Source organism: Hemiscyllium ocellatum, assembly GCF_020745735.1.
Source record: "Hemiscyllium ocellatum isolate sHemOce1 chromosome X unlocalized genomic scaffold, sHemOce1.pat.X.cur. SUPER_X_unloc_1, whole genome shotgun sequence".
NCBI classification, from domain to species: domain Eukaryota; kingdom Metazoa; phylum Chordata; class Chondrichthyes; order Orectolobiformes; family Hemiscylliidae; genus Hemiscyllium; species Hemiscyllium ocellatum.
The window spans coordinates 525,833-544,532 of record NW_026867588.1 but is presented as its reverse complement, the minus strand read 5'-3'; the positions used below and the strand labels follow the sequence as shown (position 1 = coordinate 544,532).

Sequence of the window (18,700 nt, the reverse complement as noted above, 5' to 3'; positions counted from 1 at the left end):
CCTGTGTGTATTATAATGATTACCAGTCCCCTGTGTGTATTATAGTGATGATCAGTCCCTGTGTGTATTATAGTGATGTTCAGTCCCCGTGTGTATTATAATGATGATCAGTCCCTGTGTGTATTATAATGATTACCAGTCCCCTGTGTGTATTATAGTGATGATCAGTCCCTGTGTGTGTTATAGTGATGATCAGTCCCTCTATGTACTATGGTGATGATCAGTCCCTGTGTGTATTAAAGTAATGATCAGTCCCTGTGCGTATTATAATGATGACCAGTACCTGTGTGTATTATAGTGATGATCAGTCCCTGTGTGTATTACTGTGATGGTCAGTCCCTGTGTGTATTGTAGTGATGATCAGTCCCCGTGTGTATTATAGTGATTATCAGTCCCTATGGGTATTATAGTGATGATCAGTCTCTGTGTGTATCATAATGATGTTCAGTCCCTGTGTGTATTATACTGATGATCAGTCCCTGGGTGTATTATAGCGATGATCAGTCCCTGTGTGTATTATAGTGATGATCAGTCCCTGTGTGTATTATAGCGATGATCAGTCCCCGTGTGTGTTATAGTGATGATCAGTCCCTGTGTGTATTATAGTGTTGATCAGTCCCTGTGTGTATTATAGTGATGATCAGTCCCTTGTGTATTATATTGATGATCAGTCCCTGAGTGTATTAGAGTGATGATTAGTCCCTGTGTGGATTATAGTGATGATCAGTCCCTGTGTATATTACAGTGATGATCAGTCCCTGTGTGTATTATAATGATGATCAGTCCCTGTGTGTATTATAGTGATGATCAGTCCCTGTGTGTATTATAGTGATGATCAGTCCCTGTGTGTATTACAGTGATGATCAGTCCCTGTGTGTATTATAATGATGATCAGTCCCTGTGTGTATTATAGTGATGATCAGTCCCTGTGTGTATTACAGTGATGATCAGTCCCTGTGTGTATTATAATGATGATCAGTCTCTGTGTGTATTATAATGATGATCAGTCCCTGTGTGTATTATAATGATGATCAGTCCCTGTGTGTATTATAGTGATGATCAGTCCCTGTGTGTATTACAGTGATGATCAGTCCCTGTGTGTATTATAGTGATGATCAGTCCCTGTGTGTATTATAATGATGATCAGTCTCTGTGTGTATTATAGTGATGATCAGTCCCTGTGTGTATTACAGTGATGATCAGTCCCTGTGTGTATTATAGTGATGATCAGTCACTGTGTGTATTACAGTGATGATCAGTCCCTGTGTGTATTATAATGATGATCAGTCTCTGTGTGTATTATAGTGATGATCAGTCCCTGTGTGTATTACAGTGATGAACAGTCCCTGTGTGTATTATAATGATGATCAGTCCCTGTGTGTATTATAGTGATGATCAGTCCCTGTGTGTATCACAGTGATTATCTGCCTCTGACACGGGAACTGCAGACACCACAGTTGTGGTCCCTTTCATCATTTTATTGCACAACACATTCTTTAAATACACACATTTCAGTAATTCATTCGCAATAGACTTGGTCAGAATCAACATTTCGCTCTCTTTAAATAGATTTATACAACAGCTATGATTTGACCTAAACAGTTAATGTGAATCTTATGGAGAATAGCAGGACCTGGGTATGTTATAGAGAATTCCAAAAACTGTGTGTATTATAGAGAACAGCAGTCCCTGTGTGTATTATAGAGTATAGCAGTCCCTGTGTATATTACAGTGAACAGCAGTCCTTGTGTATATTATCGTAAACAGCAGTCCCTGTGTATATTACAGTGAACAGCAGTCCCTGTGTGTATTATGGAGAACAGCAGTCCCTGTGTGTATTATAGAGAATAGCAGCCCCTGTGTATATTATAGTGAACAGCAGCCCCTGTGTGTATTATAGAGAACAGCAGTCCCTGCGTATATTATAGTGAACAGCAGTCCCTGTGTATATTATAGTGAACAGCAGTCCCTGTGTGTATTATAGTGAACAGCAGTCCCTGTGTGTATTGTAGATAACTGCAGTCGCTGTGTATATTATAGTGAACAGCAGTCCTGTGTATATTATAGTGAACAGCAGTCCCTGTGTATATTATAGAGAACAGCAGTCCCTGTGTATATTGTAGAGAAAAACAGTCCCTGTGTATATTATAGAGAACAGCAGTCCCTGTGTGTATTATAGAGAACAGCAGTCCCTGTGTGTATTATAGTGAACAGCAGTCCCTGTGTATATTACAGTGAACAGCAGTCCCTGTGTATATTATAGAGAACAGCAGCGTCTGTGTATATTATAGAGACCAGCAGTCGCTGTGTATATTATAGTGAACAGCAGCCCCTGTGTATATTATAGAGAACAGCAGTCCCTGTGTATATTATAGTGAACAGCAGTCCCTGCGTGTATTATAGTGAACAGCAGTCCCTGTGTATATTATAGTGAACAGCAGTCCCTGTGTGTATTATAGTGAACAGCAGTCCCTGTGTATATTATATAGAACATCAATCCCTGTGTGTATTATGGAGAACAGCAGTCCCTGTGTGTATTATAGAGAACAGCAGTCCCTGTGTGTATTATAGTGAACAGCAGTCCCTGTGTGTCTTATAGAGAACAGCAGTCCCTGTGTGTATTATAGAGAACAGCTGTCCCTGTGTGTATTATAGAGAACAGCAGTCCCTGTGTGTCTTATAGTGAACAGCAGTCCCTGTGTGTATTATAGAGAACTGCAGTCCCTGTGTGTATTATAGAGAACAGCAGTCCCTGTGTATATTATAGAGAACAGCAGTCCCTGTGTATATTACAGTGAACAGCAGTCCCTGTGTATATTACAGAGAACAGCAATCCCTGTGTATATTATAGAGAACAGCAGTCCTTGCGTATATTATAGTGAACAGCAGTCCCTGTGTATATTACAGAGAACAGCTGTCCCTGTGTATATTATAGAGAACAGCAGTCCCTGTGTGTATCATAGAGAACAGCAGTCCCTGTGTGTATTATAGAGAACAGCAGTCCCTGTGTATTTTATAGTGAACCGCAGTCCCTGTGTATATTATAGAGAACAGCAGTCCCTGTGTATATTACAGTGAACAGCAGTCCCTGTGTATATTATAGTGAACAGCAGTCCCTGTGTGTATTATAGAGAACAGCAGTCCCTGTGTGTATTACAGTGAACAGCAGTCCCTGTGTATATTATAGAGAACAGCAGTCCCTGTGTATATTATAGAGAACAGCAGCCCGTGTATATTATAGTGAACAGCAGTCCCTGTGTATATTATAGTGAACAGCAGTCCCCGTGTCTATTATAGAGAACAGCAGTCCCTGTGTATATTATAATGAACAGCAGTCCCTGTGTGTATTATAGAGAACTACAGTCCCTGTGTATATTATACAGAACAGCATTCCCTGTGTATATTATAGTGAACAGCAGTCCCTGAGTATATTATAGAGAATAAAAGGATGACTAGGGTAGGTATCGGTCCAGTCAAGGATAGTAGTGGGAAGTTGTGTGTGGAGGCGGAGGAGATTGGAGAGACACTAAATCAATACTTTTCATCAGTATTCACTCAGGAACAGGACACTGTTGCTGATGTGAATATGGAGTCACAAATGATTAGAATGGATGCCCTGGAAATATGCAGGGAAGAGGTTCTGGGAATATTGGAGAGGATGAAAATAGATAAGTCTCCTGGGCCTGATGGCATTTACCCCAGGATCCTATGGGAAGCTAGGGAGGAGATAGCAGAGCCATTGGCCTGGATTTTTATGTCGTCATTGTCAACGGGAATAGTACCAGAGGACTGGAGGATAGCGAATGTGGTCCCCTTGTTCAAGAAAGGGAGTAGGGATAGCCCTAGTAACTATAGGCCAGTGAGTCTGACTTCAGTGGTGGGCAAAGTCTTAGAGAGAATGGTAAGGGATAAGATTTATGAACATCTGGGTAGGAATAACGTGATCAGGGATAGCCAGCATGGTTTTGTGAAGGGCAGGTCGTGCCTCACAAACCTTATTGAGTTCTTTGAGAAGGTGACTAAGGAAGTGGATGAGGGTAAAGCAGTAGATGTTGTGTATATGGATTTTAGTAAGGCGTTCGATAAGGTTCCCCATGGTAGGCTAATGCTAAAACTACGGAGGTATGGCATTGAGGATACATTAGAGGTTTGGATTAGGAATTGGCTGGCTGGAAGGAGACAGAGGGTAGTAGTTGATGGACTATGTTCATCTTGGAGTGCAGTTACTAGCGGTGTACCACAAGGATCTGTTTTGGGACCATTGCTTTTTGTTATCTTTATAAATGATCTAGAGGAAGGGCTTGAAAGCTGGGTAAGCAAGTTTGCAGATGACACAAAGGTCGGTGGAGTTGTGGATAGTGAGGAAGGAAGTGGTAGGTTACAGCGGGATATAGATAAGTTGCAGAGCTGGGCAGAAATGTGGCAAATGGAATTCAATGTAGCTAAGTGTGAAGTCATTCACTTTGGGAGGAGTAACAAGAAGATGGATTACTGGGCTAATGGTAGGCTACTTGGTAGTGTGGATGAGCAGAGGGATCTTGGTGTCCATGTACACAGATCTCTGAAAGTTGCCACCCAGGTAAATAGTGCTGTGAGGAAGGCATATGGTGTACTGGCTTTTATTGGTAGAGGAATTGAGTTCCGGAGTCCTGAGGTCATGTTGCAGTTGTATAAGACTCTGGTGAGGCCTCATCTGGAGTATTGTGTGCAGTTTTGGTCGCCATACTATAGGAAGGATGTGGAGGCATTGGAACGAGTGCAGAGGAGGTTTACCAGGATGTTGCCTGGAATGGTAGGAAAATCTTATGAGGAACGGCTGAGGCACTTGGGGCTGTTCTCATTGGAGAAGAGAAGGTTTAGGGGAGATTTGATAGAGGTGTATAAGATGATTAGGGGTTTAGATAGGGTCGACACTGAGAACCTTTTACCGCTAATGGAGTCAGGTGTTACTAGGGGACACAGCTTTAAATTAAGGGGTGGTAGGTATAGGACAGATGTTAGGGGTAGATTCTTTACACAGCGGGTTGTGAGTTCATGCAATGCCCTGCCAGTAGCAGTGGTGGACTCTCCCTCTTTATGGTCATTTAAGCGGGCATTGGATAGGCATTTGGACGTTATTGGGCTTGTGTAGATTAGGTAGGATTCGGTCGGCACAACATCGAGGGCCGAAGGGCCTGTACTGCGCTGTATCTTTCTATGTTCTATGTTCTAGAACAGCAGTCCCTGTGTGTATTATAAAGAACAGCTGTCCCTGTGTGTATTATAGTGAACAGCTGTCCCTGTGTGTATTATAGAGAACAGCAGCCCCTGTGTATATTATAGGGAACAGCAGTCCCTGTGTTTATTATAGAGAACAGCAGTCCCTGTGTGTATTATAGTGAACAGCAGTCCCTGCGTATATTATAGAGAACAGCAGTCCCTATGTATATTTCAGAGAACATCTGTCCCTGTGTGTCTTATAGAGAACAGCAGTCCCTGTGTATATTATAGAGAACAGCAGTCCCTGTGTGTATTATAGAGAACAGCAGTCCCTGTGTATATTATAGTGAACAGCAGTCCTTGTGTGTATTATAGAGAACAGCAGTCCCTGTGTATATTATAGAGAACAGCAGTCCCTGTGTGTATATTATAGTGAACAGCAGTCCCTGTGTGTATTACAGAGAACAGCAGTCCCTGTGTATATTATAGAGAACAGCATTCCCTGTGTGTATTATAGTGAACAGCAGTCCCTGTGTGTATTATAGTGAACAGCAGCCCCTGTGTATATTATAGTGAACAGTAGTCCCTGTGTATATTATAGTGAACAGCAGTCCCTGTGTGTATTATAGAGAACAGCATTCCCTGTGTATATTATAGTGAACAGCATTCCCTGTGTGTATTATAGAGAGCAGCAGTCCCTGTGTATATTATAGAGAACAGCAGTCCCTGTGTGTATTATAGTGAACAGCAGTCCCTGTGCATATTATAGTGAACAGCAATCCCTGTGTATATTACAGAGAACAGCAGTCCCTGTGTGTATTATAGTGAACAGCAGCCCCTGTGTGTATTGTAGAGAACAGCAGCCCCTGTGTATATTATAGAGAACAGAAGTCCCTGTGTTTATTATAGTGAACAGCAGTCCCTGTGTGTATTGTAGAGAACAGCAGCCCCTGTGTATATTATAGTGAACAGCAGCCCCTGTGTGTATTATAGAGAACAGCAGCCCCTGTGTATATTATAGAGAACAGAAGTCCCTGTGTATATTATAGAGAACAGCAGTCCCTGTGTATATTATAGTGAACAGCAATCCCTGTGTATATGATAGTGAACAGCAGCCCCTGTGTATATTATAGTGAACAGTAGTCCCTGTGTATATAGTAGTGAACAGCAGCCCCTGTGTATATTATAGAGAACAGAAGTCCCTGTGTTTATTATAGTGAACAGCAGTCCCTGTGTGTATTGTAGAGAACAGCAGCCCCTGTGTATATTATAGTGAACAGCAGCCCCTGTGTGTATTATAGAGAACAGCAGCCCCTGTGTATATTATAGAGAACAGAAGTCCCTGTGTATATTATAGAGAACAGCAGTCCCTGTGTATATTATAGAGAACAGCAGTCCCTGTGTGTATTATAGTGAACAGCAGCCCCTGTGTATATTATAGTGAACAGTAGTCCCTGTGTATATTATAGTGAACAGCATTCCCTGTGTGTATTATAGAGAACAGCAGTCCCTGTGTATATTATAGAGAACAGCAGTCCCTGTGTATATTATTGAGAACAGATGTCCCTGTGTCTATTATAGAGAACAGCAGTCCCTGTGTATATTATAGAGAACAGCAGTCCCTGTGTATATTATAGAGAACAGAAGTCCCTGTGTATATTATAGAGAACAGCAGTCCCTGTGTATATTATAGAGAACAGCAGTCCCTGTGTATGTTATAGAGAACAGCAGTCCCTGTGTATATTATAGAGAACAGCAGTCCCTGTGTATATTACAGAGAACAGCTGTCCCTGTGTGTCTTATAGAGAACAGCAGTCCCTGTGTATATTATAGAGAACAGCAGTCCCTGTGTATGTTATAGAGAACAGCAGTCACTGTGTGTATTATAGAGAACAGTTGTCCCTGTGTATATTATAGAGAACAGCAATCCCTGTGTATATTATAGAGAACAACAGTCCCTGTGTGTATTATAGTGAACAGCAGTCCCTGTGTATATTATAGTGAACAGCAGTCCCTGTGTGTATTATAGAGAACAGATGTCCCTGTGTATATTATAGTGAACAGCATTCCCTGTGTGTATTATAGAGAACAGCAGCCCCTGTGTATTTTATAGAGAACAGAAGTGCCTGTGTATATTATAGAGAACAGCAATCCCTGTGTATATTACAGAGAACAGCAGACCCTGTGTGTATTGTAGAGAACAGCAGTCCCTGTGTGTATTATAGAGAACAGATGTCCCTGTGTATATTATAGAGAACAGCAGCCCCTGTGTGTATTATAGTGAACAGCAGCCCCTGTGTGTATTGTAGAGAACAGCAGTCCCTGTGTATATTATAGAGAACAGCAGTCCCTGTGTATATTAAAGAGAATAGCAGTCCCTGTGTGTATTATAGTGAACAGCAGTCCCTGTGTATATTATAGTGAACAGCAGCCCCTGTGTGTATTGTAGAGAACAGCAGTCCCTGTGTATATTAAAGAGAATAGCAGTCCCTGTATGTATTCTCGAGAGCCACATTCCCTGTGTGTATATATCAGCGGTCCCTGTGTGTATTGTATAGAACAGTAGTCCCTGTGTATATTAAAGAGAATAGCAGTCCCCATGTATATTATAGACAATAGCTGTCCCTGTGTGTGTTATAGAGAACAGCCATCTCTTTATCTCTTGTAGAGAATAACACCCAACATATTTTAGTAGACTTTAGAAACGTGTTATGGAGGTTTTGACTTGGAGTGTGGTGTTACTATGTGTTAGGGGGAAGTGTTTTTTCCAGTCTCGGTTTCACAGATATGTCAATGTTTCCGAAATGTGCAATCTGACATCCTCACACCCGGCGATGATGCTTTTGGGTATTTTAAGGTCAGTACTGTCTGTACCACACTGACGGTCACTCACGTGTTCTCAGTCCTGGCACTGCTCACTGCCCTGAACCCTCAGCCCCAGTGTACTCTGCACAATGTCCTGCTGTTGGTACGTTGCACAATTCTCTCTCTCTCTCTCTCTCTCTCTCGGTGTCTCATCTGTTCCTGGACTTGATGTTGCCATCGGGTGTCTGAGGCAACACTTCTGAAATCTTACACCATTCCGAAAATAGCGCAAGCCGATCATTTACCCGCCTCACTAAACCTCTCCATCTATTGACCTCGCAGTTCCCCTCTCGTGTCTCGATCTCTCAGTCTCTTCATCGGTCAGAGAGACGCTCAGAGCAGAACCAGACTCTGTGGTCCAACTTGTCCACGCCGACCAGATATCCTAAACTAATCTCATCCCGTTCCCCAGCACTTGACCCATAGCTCGCTAAACCCTTCCTGTTCGTATACCCATCCAGTTGCTTTGAGTCATGTTGCAGCTGTACAGGACATTGGTTAGGGGGCCCTGTTGGAATATTGTGATCAATCCCGGTCTCCCTGCTACAGGAAGGATGTTGTGGGAGGGTTCGGAAAAGATGGACAAGGACGTTGGAGGGTTTGAGCTACAGGGAGAGGCTGGACAGGCTGGGGCTGTTTTCCCTGGAGCGTCGGAGGCTGAGGGGTGACCTTATAGAGGTTTATAACATCACGAGGGTGGGGGGTAAATAGACAAGGTCTTTTCCCCCCTGGGGTGGGGGAGGCTGAGGGGGTGACCTTATAGAGGTTTATAACATCACGAGAGTGGGGTAAATAGACAAGGTCTTTTCCCCCCTGGGGTGGGGGAGGCTGAGGGGTGACCTTATAGAGGTTTATAACATCACGAAGTTGGGGTAAATAGACAAGGTCTTTTCCCCCTTGGGGTGGGGGAGTCCAGAACTAGAGGGGGGTAGGTTTAAGGTGAGAGGGGGAAAGGGACCCGAGGGGCAACTTTTTCCCCCCAGAGGGTGGTGCGTGTGTGGGAGGGGCTGCCAGAGGAAGTGGGTGGGGGGCTGGTACAATGACAGCATTTAAAAGGTGGATGGGGAGACAGGAACAGGAAGGGTTTAGAGGGAGATGGGGCCGAGTGCTGGGGGAATGGGGACTGGATTAGGTTAGGATATCTGGGTCAGCACGGACGGGTCGGGCCGAAGGGTCTGTTTCCGTGCTGCACATCTCTGTGAATCTATGACTCTGTAAACGTCGTAATTGTACCAAATTCCTCTCCCTTGTCTGGAGGGGGTGACACACACAGAGATAGGGAGGGGGTGTAGGGGGCTGGAGGGGGTGACACACACACAGAGATAGGGAGGGGGTGTAGGGGGCTGGAGGGGGGTGACACACACAGAGATAGGGAGGGGGTGTAGGGGGCTGGAGGGGGGTGACACACACAGAGATAGGGAGGGGGTATAGGGGGCTGGAGGGGGTGACACACACAGGGATAGGGAGGGGGTGTAGGGGGCTGGAGGGGGTGACACACACACAGAGATAGGGAGGGGGTGTAGGGGGCTGGAGGGGGTGACACATACAGAGATAGGGAGGGGGTGTAGGGGGCTGGAGGGGGGTGACACACACAGAGATAGGGAGGGAGTGTAGGGGGCTGGAGGAGGGGACAGAGATATGGACGGGGCAGTTTGAGACATCGCCCCCAGTGGATCTGTCTCATAATTATCATTTTCGTTTCCCACAAACACGCGACAGAACTTTAAAGTCTATGCTGTCCCTGTCCTGGGACTGTTTGATGGCGGCGGGGGAGGACGGGCAGAGGGAGTTTTACTCTGTATCTCACCCCGTGCTGTCCCAGTCATAAAGTCCTAGAGACGTACAGCATGAAAACACACCCTTCGGCCCGATCCCGTCCGTGCTGGCCCAGATATTCCCAACCTAACCCGGTCCCCATTCCCCCAGCACTTGGCCCCATCTCCCTCTAAACCCTTCCTGTTCCTGCCCCCCACCCACCTTTTAAATGCTGTCACTGTACCAGCCCCCACCCACTTCCCTCTGGCAGCTCCTCCCACACCCGCACCACCCTCTGCGGGGAAAAATTCCCCTCTCCGGTCCCTCCTCTGTCACCCTGAACCTAACTCTTGCGTGTTTGAACTCTGTGTTGGGGGAACTTCAACTTTCCTCCCTTGTATCGGACTTACCCCCCTGGAGTACGGCGCGTTCGCTGGGGATGGTGCCGAAAGGGGGGATTCCACGCTTTGGGAGGGGAGGGCAGAGCGAGTCGCGCAGGATTCTGGCGGGGATTGTGGGGGCGGTGGTGAGGAAGTGGAGATTTCAGTAACCCGGCAGGAAATAGCTGCGGTCAGAGGAACACGAGCGGGTAACCTGCATTTCTCGAGTAGCTCCGCAGACGTTCGGAGAGCGAGAGAGAGAGAGAGAGAGACGTTGGTCTCCCTGCCGCATCCCCTGGAGTTCGTGCTCCATCGTAGCGGGGTGTGTGGGGATGGAGTCGAACTGGAGCTGCGACCCATCGCTGTCTGGGTACCGCTACTTCGGGGCATCGCTGGGGCTGGCGGTCACCGCGGTGGGCGGCGCGGGGAATCTGCTGACCCTCCTGGCCTTCGCGGCGGACGCCCGCCTGAGGACCCCCTTCAACCTGCTGATCCTGAACCTGACGCTGTCCGACCTGCTCTACTGCGCCTTCCTGCAGCCCGTGACGGCGGCCAGCTACCTGAGGATGGGCTGGAGGGGGGGCCGCCGCGCCTGCCGCGCCTTCGGCCTCCTGCTGTTCACCTCCAACGCCACCTCCATCCTCTCGCTGGGGCTGATCGCCGGAGCACGGTACGCCCTGGTGCGGGGGGCTGGGCGCTGGCGCGGGGCCCACTCCCGCTGCCCCCGGGGCGTCCTGGTGCCCGTCCTCCTGGCTGGCACCTGGCTCCTCTCTCTGTCCCTCTTCGCCCCGCTCTGGCCCGTCTTCGAGTTCCAGCCGGCGGTCTGCACCTGCAGCTTCAACCGCGAGACGGGGAGGCCGTACACCAGCATCCTGATGGTGCTGCTTTTCGGGGTGGGCCTGTCCTCCATTGGCGTCTTCTACTGCCTCCTGGCCAAGAGGGTGAGCGCCGCCCGCCGCGCGCTGGACGCGCACCGGCAGCGAAGGATGGCCCCGGGAGAGATCGAGCGTTCCACCGCCTCATGGCAGTCCGAGGGAGCATCAGCGCCGCCTCCTGCCCAGCCCCGGGCGGGTTCGGACTCCCACCGCGTCACCCGGATGTGCGTCGCCTCCTTCTGCGTCTTCGTGGCCTGCTACCTGCCCTTCTGCCTCCTCAACGTCCTGGACCGCGGCTCCCGGGCTCCGGTGATGGTCCACGCCATCGTCGCCAGCCTCACCTGGCTCAATGGCTGCGTCAACCCCTTCCTCTACGCCTTCATGAACCGCCAGTTCTCCCAGGCCTACCGCCGGCTTTTCCACAAGGTGTGGGCGCGGTGCGTACGGTGGAGCCCCAACATCGTGGGTCACCGGGCCGTAGACCAATCCGCCAGCAGGCAGATCCTAAGCTCGTCGGGACCTGCAGAAACGACACAGACAACACTTCCCCCAAGTCAACAACCGTCTCACTGTTCTCCGCAGTAAAAGGGCTCTTTTTTGGAGGAGTTTCTAAATCCCTTGTTTGGATATTTTATCTTAAATTCCTGATTTTATACATTTCATTCTGAAACTCCATGCTTATATAGCTTTATTGTAAATCCCCTTCTTATGTATATTATTTTTCCTAAATCCCCGCTATACTCATTTCCCCTAAAGCCCTTTCAATAAATTCCTGTTGATAAATTGTTTTCCAAAATTCCCTGTTGATAATTTGTTTCCCTAAATCCAGGCACAGTTTAGCACGGCCAATCCCACCCTAACCAACACATCCCTGGGCACTACGGGACAATTTAGCACGGCCAATCCCACACTAACCTGCACATCCCTGGGCACTACGGGGACAATTTAGCACGGCCAATCCCACCATAACCTGCACATCCCTGGGCACTACAGGGACAATTTAGCACGGCCAATCCCACCATAACCTGCACATCCCTGGGCACTACAGGGACAATTTAGCACGGCCAATCCCACCCTAACCTGCACATCCCTGGGCACTACGGGACAATTTAGCACGGCCAATCCCACCCTAACCTGCACACCCCTGGGCACTACGGGACAATTTAGCACGGCCGATCCACTCCGAAACCTGCACATCTTGTGATGCCCACTGCCATCGTCCTGGGGGAATCCCTTGCTGTGGTGTGGATGAGTCCACCCTCCAGATGTGGGGCCACACCCAATGACTGTGTTGGTTTTTTCTTGCCCTCCCAGTTGCGTGCAGCTGATCAGAGTGCGGAGAATCAAGGCGTCCACACACAGCAAAGGAGGGGGGGGGTCGCTTGTCCCCACTCCGCACCCCCTCCCCAATACACCTGTGTGCGTGTAGTGTGTGTGTGTGTGTGTGTGCGAAGTCTCCACGTGTGGATATCGTCGATGCATTATTTCCAGCACACGGCGTCTTTTCATCTTCCACCCCGGTTTCCCGCTCAGCGTCTCAGTGCGAGTGTGCGGGGCCAGACATCGGAGCTTTGATTCATCATGTATCACGGTGAATGCTCCTTCACCTGACGCTGGATTCTCCCCGAATAAACATTGCTCCGCGCGGAAATCTGATCTGTGCTTTTCAAATTTACCTGGGTCAAAAAGACCGGCCGAATCTCCACAATTAGTAGAAACTTGCAGCCTTTTTGTCAGACCTGGGCGCTTCCAACCCGGGCTCAGCGCTTATCGCCCCGTCCCTAGTTGCCCCCTCCCCCATCCTTGAGAAGGTGGGGGTGACCTGCCTTCTTGAACTGCTGCCGTCCCAACCTGCCATGAATTGACCCACAATGTCCCTCAGGGAGGGAATTCCAGGATTCGGAGAGTGAGAGTGAGGTGCTCAGAGGTTGGGGGCAGGGGAGCTCACAGGGGGGTGGTGTCCCCCATGAATCTGCTGCCCCCCCCGTCCATCCAGATGGAGGTGGGTGTGGGGTTTCGAAGGTGCTGCCTGAGGATCTTTGGTGAGTTTCCGCCCCGCGTCTCATAGAGGGGACAGACTGCTGCTACTGAGCGTCGAGGGGGTGTTGGAACTCAGCCCAGCATTCCTAATGAGCCCAGCTGCCGGCGAGGGAAAGGAGGGAGTGTGGCAGGTGTGGGGGGGTGGAGGGGGTGACGATTGAGAGGAAAGGGGGCTGTTCTGTTTCCCTCCCTCTGGACAGGGTGGAGTGTTTTGAGTGTGTGTGTGGGAGCCAGCCCCCCACCCCTCCTCCCCCCATCCGGGGAGTGTCCCCCCACCCTCCTGACTCATTCCTTGTCGATGGTAGGACAGGCTTCGGGGGGAGGGAGGAAGTGAGGAGGGGAGTTACTCTCTGCAGGATTCCCAGCCTCTGACCTGCTCCTGGAGCCACAGGATTGATATGGGGCTGGGTCCCAGTTCAGTTTCTGCTCAATGGGAACCCCCAGGATGTTGATAGTGGGGGGGAGGGGGATTCAGTGACAGTAACGCCATTGAACGTCAAGGGGGTGATGGTTAGATTCTCTCTCTCGTTGGAGACGGTAACCCCCAGGATGTTGATAGTGGGGGGGGAAGGGGGATTCAGTGACGGTAACGCCATTGAACGTCAAGGGGGCGATGGTTAGATTCTCTCTCTCTCGTTGGAGACGGTAACCCCCAGGATGTTGATAGTGGGGGGCGGGGAAGGGGGATTCAGTGACGGCAAAGCCATTGAACGTCAAGGGGGCGATGGTTAGATCCTCTCCCTCATTGCAGATGGTCACAGCCTGGCGTTTGTGGGGCGTGAATATTACTTTCCCCAAGTCTGCCCAGGCTTGGACATTGCCCCGATCCTGCAGCGTCTAGACCCAGACCGCTTCAGAGTCTGAGAGAGTGGCGAATGGTGCTGAATATTGTGGGACCTTCAGCAAACGTCCCTCACTTTTGATGCTGGGGTGGAGGGGAAGGCCATTGATGAAGCAGCTAAAGGTGGTTGGGGCTGAGGACGTTACCCTGAGGGACCCCTGCAGAGAGGTCCTGGGTCAGGAGGTGACTCACCTCTGAGAACTACCACCATCTTCCGGTTCAGCTGCGACCACATCACCAACGCCTCCCCCCCCCAAGCGAGGGGGTGGTATATTATCCACCCACCGCATTCACTGATCCTCGGCAACCCCTCGGCTTGCAACAGGGACGTTTCGCGGCCCTCCCCTCTCCACCACATCCCTGCGGCGGTGACGTCGGACCCGTGCCGGGGAGTATTTTACAACGCGGGGCGGGGGGAAGCGACCCCTCGGCCTGCGTTTTCCGTTCTGGCCGCTAAGCCCCTTGCAATCCCGCCTCCCGGAACGCGCGCGCGCTACAACCTACCGGAACAGAAGGGAGGTGGACCGCAAGGAACCGGTGCCCCTTCCACTCTCAAAGACCCGTCCTCACGCTCTGGCTAAACCGAGATACGAACCCTTTGCCCTCGCCGGGTGCAGCTCCCTCTATCCCCTCCCTGTTTGTGTACCCATCCACGTGCCTCTTGCCAATGCGGCTCCATTCCCATCACCCCTTCTGGTGGAACATTCCGGGCTCCCACCACCCGATGGTGGGGGGGGGGGGGCGGGGAGGACGTCCCTTGCACATCTCCCTTAAACTCTCCCCTGCCCCATTGAAACCACGACCCGGGGTGGGAGGGAGGGTCATAAAGATCCTGACCGTCCTGCCTTACCCACGCCTCTTGTAGATTTGTGCGTCTCCCCACGACCGCTGCCTTTCCCTGGGAAAGCAGATGGCAAGGTCTAACTATTGGAAGTGCCACAGGGCTCTGGCCTTGGAGCGCTCCTTCAGCGATTCACAATCTACGTCAACACCTAATGGTAAGGTCCTGGGGGAGTGTTGGTGAACACAGAGACCTTGGAGTGCAGGTTCATAGCTCCTTGAAAGTGGAGTCGCAGGTGGATAGGATAGTGAAGGAGGGGTTTGGTATGCTTTCCTTTATTGGGCAGAGTATTGAGTACAGGAGTTGGGGGGGGTCATGTTGCGGCTGTACAGGACATTGGTTAGGGGGCCCCTGTTGGAATATTGCGTTCAATCCCGGTCTCCCTGCTACAGGAAGGATGTTGTGGGAGGGTTCGGAAAAGATGGACAAGGATGTTGGAGGGTTTGAGCTACAGGGAGAGGCTGGACAGGCTGGGGCTGTTTTCCCTGGAGCGTCGGAGGCTGAGGGGGTGACCTTATAGAGGTTTATAACATCACGAGGGTGGGGTAAATAGACAAGGTCTTTTCCCCCTGGGGTGGGGGAGGCTGTGGGGGTGACCTTATAGAGGTTTATAACATCACGAGGGTGGGGTAAATAGACAAGGAACTAAAATAGGAGACAAAACAAACTACACAACAAGGAGAGAAAAGCAAATTGCAAACTTCCTGTTGGGTCTAATCCTACCACAATGACCAGAGGCAACAAGTATAGAATTTCCGTCTTTGCTGAACGTGTCATGCTTATGTTTAGATTAGACTTACAGTGTGGAAACAGGCCCTTCGGCCCAACAAGTCCACACCGACCCGCCGAAGCGCAACCCACCCATACCCCTACATTTACCTCTTACCTAACACTATGGGCAATTTAGCATGGCCAATTCACCTGACCCGCACATCTTTTGTGACTGTGGGAGGAAACCGGAGCACCCGGAGGAAACCCACGCAGACACGGGGAGAACGTGCAAACTCCACACAGTCAGTCGCCTGAGTCGGGAATTGAACCCGGGTCTACAGGCGCTGTGAGGCAGCAGTGCTAACCACTGTGCCACCGTGCCGCCCATTACATTTTATTGGGACTGATTATAAATAGGTTATTAAATGTTTACAGGTTGGTCAGTAGACAGGACAGTGAAGGAGACGTTGGGTTTGCTTCCCTTTATTGGTCAGAGTATTGAGTACAGGAGTTGGGAGGGTCACGTTGCGGCTGTACAGGACATTGGTTAGGGGGCCCCTGTTGGAATATTGTGTTCAATCCCGGTCTCCCTGCTACAGGAAGGACGTTGTGGGAGGGTTCGGAAAAGATGGACAAGGATGTTGGAGGGTTTGAGCTACAGGGAGAGGCTGGATTGATTAGATTCCCTACAGTGTGGAAACAGGCCATTCGGCCCAACAAGTCCACACCAACTCTGCGAAGAGTAGCCCACCCAGACCCATTTTCCTCAGACTAATGCACCTATCACCACGGGCAACTTAGCACGGCCAATTCACCTGACCCGCACATCTTCTAGACTGTGGGAGGAAACCCATGCAGACACGGGGAGAATATGCAAACTCCACACAGGCAGTCGCCCGAGGCTGGGATTGAACCCGGGTCCCTGGCGCTGTGAGGCAGCAGTGCTAACCACTGAGCCACCGTACCACCCCTAGCAGGGGCTGTTTTTCTCTGGAGCGTCGGAGGCTGAGGGGGTGACCTTATAGAGGTTTATAACATCACGAGGGTGGGGGTAAATAGACAAGGTCTTTTCCCCCCTGGGGTGGGGGAGTCCAGAACTAGAGGGGGGTAGGTTTAAGGTGGGAGGGGGGGAAAGGGACCCGAGGGGCAACATTTTCCCCCCCAGAGGGTGGTGCGTGTGTGGGAGGAGCTGCCAGAGGAAGTGGGTGGGGGCTGGTACAATGACAGGGAGACCAGAATGGAACGCGGTATTTCGGAAGTGGCCCCCTAACCAATGTGTGAGACGATAAAAGGTGTGGATAAAACATCCGTGGAGCGGTCGCTTCCCCTTCCGGGGTGTTCTGGGACCAGAGGTCGCGGACAAAGGGTTGGAAAATCGAAACAGAGTCGTGGAGATCCGGATTCTCCCAACGGATCGTGGATCGGTGCGATTTGCGAACCCCGAGGTGAGGCGGAGGCTGGGACAGTGAGGGAACTTCACAAGGAGGTAGACAACGAGTTGGAGAAATACAGGGGAGGGAGGGGGCAGGAGAACAAAGGGATGAGGAGCAGGGATGTACAGGTTAGTGCCCAGGGATGTGCAGGTTAGGGTGGGATTGGCCGTGCTAAATTGTCCCGTAGTGCCCAGGGATGTACAGGTTAGGGTGGGATTGGCCGTGCTAAATTGTCCCCGTAGTGCCCAGGGATGTGCAGGTTAGGGTGGGATTGGCCGTGCTAAATTGTCCCCGTAGTGCCCAGGGATGTGCAGGTTAGGGTGGGATTGGCCGTGCTAAATTGTCCCCGTAGTGCCCAGGGATGTGCAGGTTAGGGTGGGATTGACCGTAGTAAATTGTCCCGTAGTGCCCAGGGATGTGCAGGTTAGGGTGGGATTGGCCGTGCTAAATTGTCCCGTAGTGCCCAGGGATGTGCAGGTTAGGGTGGGATTGGCCGTGCTAAATTGTCCCCGTAGTGCCCAGGGATGTGCAGGTTAGGGTGGGATTGGCTGCCTCTCTGCTCTTCTCCCTCCTTTCTCGATCTCTTTCTGTAACCCCCTCTCTCTCTCTGAGCACCCCATTCTCTCTCTATCTCTCTCTCTCACTATCTCTCTCTCTCTGAGCACCCCCTTCCCTCCCTCTCTCTGTCTATCTCTCTCTCAGTCCCCACACCCTTCTCTCTCTCTGACTCTTTCTCTCTACCTCTTTCTCTGTCCCCAAATTTTACTCTATCTCTCTCCCTCTCTCTCCCTTTCTCTCACTATCTCTCTCTCTCTGAGCACCCCCTTCCCTCTTTCTCTCTGTCTATCTCTCTCTCTATACCCGCACCCTTCTCTCTCTCAGTCCCCGCAGTTTTCTCTCTCTCTGTCTCTGTCCCTGGACCCTTCTCTCTCTGTCTTTCTCACTCTGTGCGTGTGTCTCTCTCTGTCTCTCTCTCTGTCCCCGCACCCTTTTCTCTCTGTCTCTTTCTCTCTCTGTCTCTCTCTTTCTGTCTCTCTCTCTCTGTCTCTGTTTCTCTGTTTCTCTGTCTCTCTGTCTCTGTGTCTCTCTTTGTCTGTCTGTCTGTCTCTCTCACTCTCTCTCTGTCTCTGTCTCTCTCTCTCTCTCAGTGTCTCTCTCTCTCTGTGTCTCTGTCTCTCTCTCTCTGTCTCTCGCTGTCTGTGTGTCTCTCTCTCACCGTGTCTCTCTCTCTCTCTATCTCTCTCTGTCTCTCTCTCTTTCCCTCACTATATCTCTCTCTCTCTCTGTGTCTCTCTCTCACTCTCTCTCTGTCTCTGTGTCTCTCTCTGTGTCTCTCGCTCTCTGTGTGTGTGTCTCTCTCTCTCACACTCAGTGTCTCTCTCTCTCTGTCTCTCTCTCTGTCTCTGTCTCTCTCTCTCTCTGTCTCTCTCTCTCTCACACTCTCTCACTCTCTCTCTGTCTCACTCTCTCACTCTGTCTCTCTCTCTCTCTCTCTCTCACTCACTCTCTCTCTCTGTCTCTGTCTCTCTCTCTGTCTCTGTCTCTCTCTCTGTGACCTCTGAATGTCCCTGGATTAGCAGATTCGGTCTGTGGACCATCCCTGACTGGTTTTACAGGTTTCTCTAAGGACTCAGAGTCCTGGCATTGACTGCCTGAGAGACTAACACCCCCGCAGAAGGGCAATGAACGCTAACCTCCCCGCAGGGCAGGGAGCTGCAGGAACATTCACTGACAGACACCAAAGAAATAACCGAGAGCTC

At 50.2% G+C, this 18,700-nt stretch overlaps 1 protein-coding gene across 1 annotated transcript; it reads left to right on the top strand.

The window, feature by feature from the left end:
* Window positions 1-10,458: 10,458 nt before the first annotated feature.
* LOC132808920 (G-protein coupled receptor 84-like) lies at window positions 10,459-11,745 on the top strand. Its single transcript, XM_060822338.1, has one exon. It carries the CDS (start codon window positions 10,532-10,534, stop codon window positions 11,657-11,659), a length of 1,128 nt encoding a protein of 375 aa, XP_060678321.1. The 5' UTR covers window positions 10,459-10,531; the 3' UTR covers window positions 11,660-11,745.
* Window positions 11,746-18,700: the final 6,955 nt, after the last annotated feature.